The sequence below is a fragment of the Limulus polyphemus genome, unplaced genomic scaffold, assembly GCF_000517525.1.
Source record: "Limulus polyphemus unplaced genomic scaffold, Limulus_polyphemus-2.1.2 Scaffold1171, whole genome shotgun sequence".
Classification (NCBI taxonomy): domain Eukaryota; kingdom Metazoa; phylum Arthropoda; class Merostomata; order Xiphosura; family Limulidae; genus Limulus; species Limulus polyphemus.
Window position 1 is genome coordinate 226,425 of NW_013666781.1, and position 4,562 is coordinate 230,986.

General features: G+C 29.9%; 1 protein-coding gene across 1 annotated transcript in view; it reads right to left on the reverse strand.

Annotated features, from left to right (window-relative positions):
- Window positions 1–4,562, reverse strand: part of LOC106462459 (DNA mismatch repair protein Msh2-like) — a 196,351-nt gene that overhangs the window by 106,129 nt on the left and 85,660 nt on the right. Inside the window, exon 10 of the mRNA XM_022389729.1 lies at window positions 1,264–1,322. Coding sequence (XP_022245437.1) covers window positions 1,264–1,322 — 59 coding nt within the window. The remainder of the gene's footprint in view (window positions 1–1,263; window positions 1,323–4,562) is intronic.

Consider the following 4,562-nt stretch of genomic DNA (forward strand, 5'->3'; position numbering starts at 1 on the left):
CCATCGAAAAAGTATGAAATTAAACGTAAATTACTCTCTATAAAATCGTTATTGCTCAGACAAACCATAATTTTCATAGCTTTGAATTTTGTTTGGTTACAGAGTTATCGAATAGAAAATCAAACCCCTACTGCCACATCCTCTCTTTCACAATTCATTGATAGTTCTCTCTTACGTTTCATTATATATTACCTATAAGCAAAGAAAGTCAAGGTTTTCATTTATTAAATGACATATTGTATAACATTATGCTCTGAACGGTTAAATGTGAAAAAAAAAAAAAACGTTTGAAATGCATTTAGAAGATTTCAGGAACTGCACAAAGGAAATTTGAGATTTTTGAGATGATGAAAAGTATTTTTAATCTTAACATGAAAATTACTTTGCACACGAACTATTCAAAACAAATACTCAATATATTCATGGACAAAACTTTATTTTATTAAAAATACTTCACTAAGAAATATGACTTTTTGTATGTGAAAGACTTGTAATATTAACTGAAAGACTGCCAAACTTTGTGAAGATGTACCAAATATATAGAGTTATAAGTATTCAACTTATATCAACTTTAAACAAGTACAAAAGGTCACGTGACTCAGTCAAATTGACCAACCCTGTGTTGAGAGAGTTAATGATCTAAAAACAAAGTGACATAAAACCTAAAATTTCTGAATTCTTATATTTATAATACTTTGGTCTCAAAGTCCTACTGCACCAACCCCACATATGATAATCATAATTAATGACTTGAAATTCATATAAATTTGGAATAAATACAAGATATGATTTTGGGAATATTTCATAAAACCCATTAACCTTTTATAACATCCAAATTGATGCTATTGCACAAGACTTAATTTTTTTGAAACCAGAAATTAAAAAAAAAGCTTCATTTTCAAATCCATTAATTTAAAAACAGATCTTAATGTTTTCATAATCAGAATGGGTTATTTCAAAGGGCTTCAGAAATATGGTTTTTCTAAAAACTAAGTTAATACACTCAAAATTAAGCCTCACCTAGTGACAAGTAGCAATTTTGTTAAAAATTTATATGTTTGATAACTAAAATACGTTTTACTAACTATGAAATGTTATTCTCTCTTAAAGCTAAGAGAATGCCTCAAATCTGGTGTGGTTTCAAACTAAGAAATTTAACAGCATATTAAAAATTATATGCATAAAATAGTCATTTTTATATATATATTCAATAATTAATATCAAATAATCAAATGATGTCTTGCTTACAAAACAACAACTTACTTCTAGATATTTAATAACTGAAGCCAAGGCTCCAGCAGACTGTTTATGGTCAACCTCATCTGAAAAAAAATAATAAAAAAATTAATATAAAAATAAAAACTACCATAAAAAGTATCAAAACTATTGTTTATTGTTAGTTTCATTACTAAAAATTACAAAGTGAAACTCAAATACAAGAATTCATCTTTTCTCTGTATGAAGTTTTTAGCAATTCTCCTGGATAATTACCATAGTACAGACAATTATTTGTTGATCTCTCTACTTTCTCCCCTGATTGACAGTTGGTGGAGTAAGATTCATTATATCTACTTCGCATCATAATGTGACATGATTAGTCATGTATCATATTATCTTTATAAGGATGATTGTAGTCTAGTCAGCTTCATCTATACGTATTCCCAAAAAATATGAGTCTGTAACCCATTGTGGGGAAGAACGAACAGAAATTATACAGTAAAGACGAGTATATATTTCAATTTCATTTGAAGACAAAGATGCTAAATTTAAACAAGAAAACTTATCCTCTCTATAATAACCTTACTTCTTTAGCTACAATCTATAGGTGTTTATAAGTGGGATCAGAGGATGCATGACTTAAACCATTAAAATAAGCATCAAGGTTCTAGGCACTAGGAGTAGTCTGTGAAGTTCCCTAAGCTCCAATGCTAGTCACAAAAAAATAAGTGAATGAACATTTGATATGTATGTCTCCCTGTCAGCATTTATCACAAACAATTTTTATTCTGAATACAAGATGTTTCAGCAAAAACATATTCTCTGGAGTGTGTCACCTGACATCAAGACACAGTAAAGTTTCCAACATAAAGAATTGTCAAGGGACAGGTAAAACTCAGGTTCAACCTGATCAGTCGATTCCAATTAACACGATAAGTTATGCAACAAGTTAGAAGTGGCAACCCATTATAGTATCAAGCTGTCTATATGTTTTACACTCCTTTTAGTTTAAAGACAAATTTGCTAAATCTTTCTTTTTTACTACAAGTAGAATATAGCATTGCTCAAGCAAGTTTTTAACTAACGTTCAAAAGGGGATAATTGGATTAAGTGAAAATTAAGTGCATTTGTGCCCGATTCTCTTAAAGGAATAACAATGTTTTTAATTATCACACTGAGTTATACTTGTTGGCGAGTCGGGTAGTAATTGTGGGTGGAGTTATCCTACATCTTCACTGCCTGTTAGCCAACTGATCTAACAGGCACCAATGACAGTTTTCTTGTAACAGAAACTTGAGAGTTTGTCATATTTAAAACAGTGTTGGGGAATGAAAGAGCAGATTTTCCATACAATTTACCTATATTTTCACCAGATTTTTTCTTAGATCTTACTTGGGAATCTATAATAGAGTAACATAGTTATATTCATTTTAGATTTAAGCATTGTTTCTGTAACTTTAACTTCTTCATGAAAACTCTTAAAGTTCTTGCTATTTTCTGCCAGTAACAGGTTTGTGTATTTTTGTGCAGTTTTACTTTCCAGAACTTTTAGTTCTCTTGTAGCTTTAAAGTTAACTTCCATTTTATTTGTGTGTGGGCTCTTTGGCTTTCTTCTGCATTTAGTTTAGAGTTTGTTTAAGTTTGTAGATTTGCTCCAAGGATAGTGGAGAATAGATTTTTTTATCTAAAGTAAGCTGTATTAAGTATTAAGCTATTTAGTAAAGTTAAGGTTCAATTTATGTTATATTTTAATTTATGGATAGTCTTGTAATACACTTTTATACATGTTAACTTATTAAAGGGGTAACAGCATGCACTAGTAAAGGCATATTATCTAATAAAATCTTTTTCACTCTTATAGTGACTTTTTTTTTTCTTTTACACATGTAATCCTTTGGGTGGTATTGTATAACAGTGCTTTGTTGTTTCTGTAACCTATAAAGACCTCAATTAAATATTGGTTCCTTGTATAAATCTGTATGTCCTGTTTCATTCTTTATGGACCAACTGCAACACTTATTGGAAAACATACCCATAAACCTCCTGATTTTGTAGGCCTGGATTTCTCTGCTTTGCCAGAAATCCTCGAGATACCCCATCACACTGATTACACTGATCAGAGTTGGTGCATGAAAAAAGCAGTTTTAAACTTCCCCCATGAAACTACTGTTACTAGAGTCAGTGATCCACTGAAACTGAAAGCAAGTGCAAATGACCCTTTAACCCTTCCATTACAGGCTGGATGGAATCTACCTAGCTCGTAACCACAAAAATATCCAGTAATTATACTATGATTTTTGATAATATGTGCACATCTTTGCAAAATTTTGCAGGTTATTGGTAAACATTACATAGTTTTGATACACAAAATATCAGGTTTTTAAATTAAGTATTAAGATTTTCCTGTAAACCTTTTACTTTCAGAATGGTGACTATCCAACATGCAAAGCAAATTTGATTTTAAGATTAAAGATGCTTTAATGCATTAGAACATTTTTAAAATTTCACATGCAAAATCTTTATAATCTCAAGATAATTATCAAATTTTTTTTTTAGAAAAAACTATATTTTGTTATTTTCACAACTGTATTTCTGTACGGGTTCGGTGGATTTGACCAATCTCGCAACCACCATAACAAATTAGAAAATATATACAAGTTATGCTTCTTTCACTCTAGAAGTAACAAATGTTTAGTCTAAATAGCTTGAATTTCATAACATTATACATTCATATATATTTATTATTTTAACCTTCCAGCCATGCCTCACTAACAATACAGAAGTTAGTATGAGGCGGCACACATGCGCTCGTGTTACCGTATCTAATAATATATAAGTAACCTTTAGTCTTTACAAGGTAACTTGTCTTGGCTGTGTTTTAGTAGACTACTATTTTGTAAAATACAGTCACATTTCAATTATTATATATGTATATAGATTATTGCTATTTTGAAATTAGTTATTAAACTTGTTTTTCTTAAAACATAGAACAGTAAATAAAGAAGTGAAGCAAAAAATAATTTCTTCTAGTTACAACCTTTGTACTCGGTTGCTGCTTGACGTAGGTTGCTAAGCCTTTAAAAAATATACACCTGGAGGATATGAAACATAATATTTTTTCTTAGGTTTTATATATACATTTGAATAATTAAAAAATCATAAATTACTACATTAATATCATAGAATTCCACTATAATTTATCAAGCTTAGTAACTAAGATGTATTTTAGTGTAAAAAATATGAAATATCGAGTAGACTAAAGACACACCCTACCTCGTTGAAATATTGGTTCAAAAGAAAGAGATGGTGCCAAGTCTGTTAAAATGGCTGAGAAAGCCACTAGG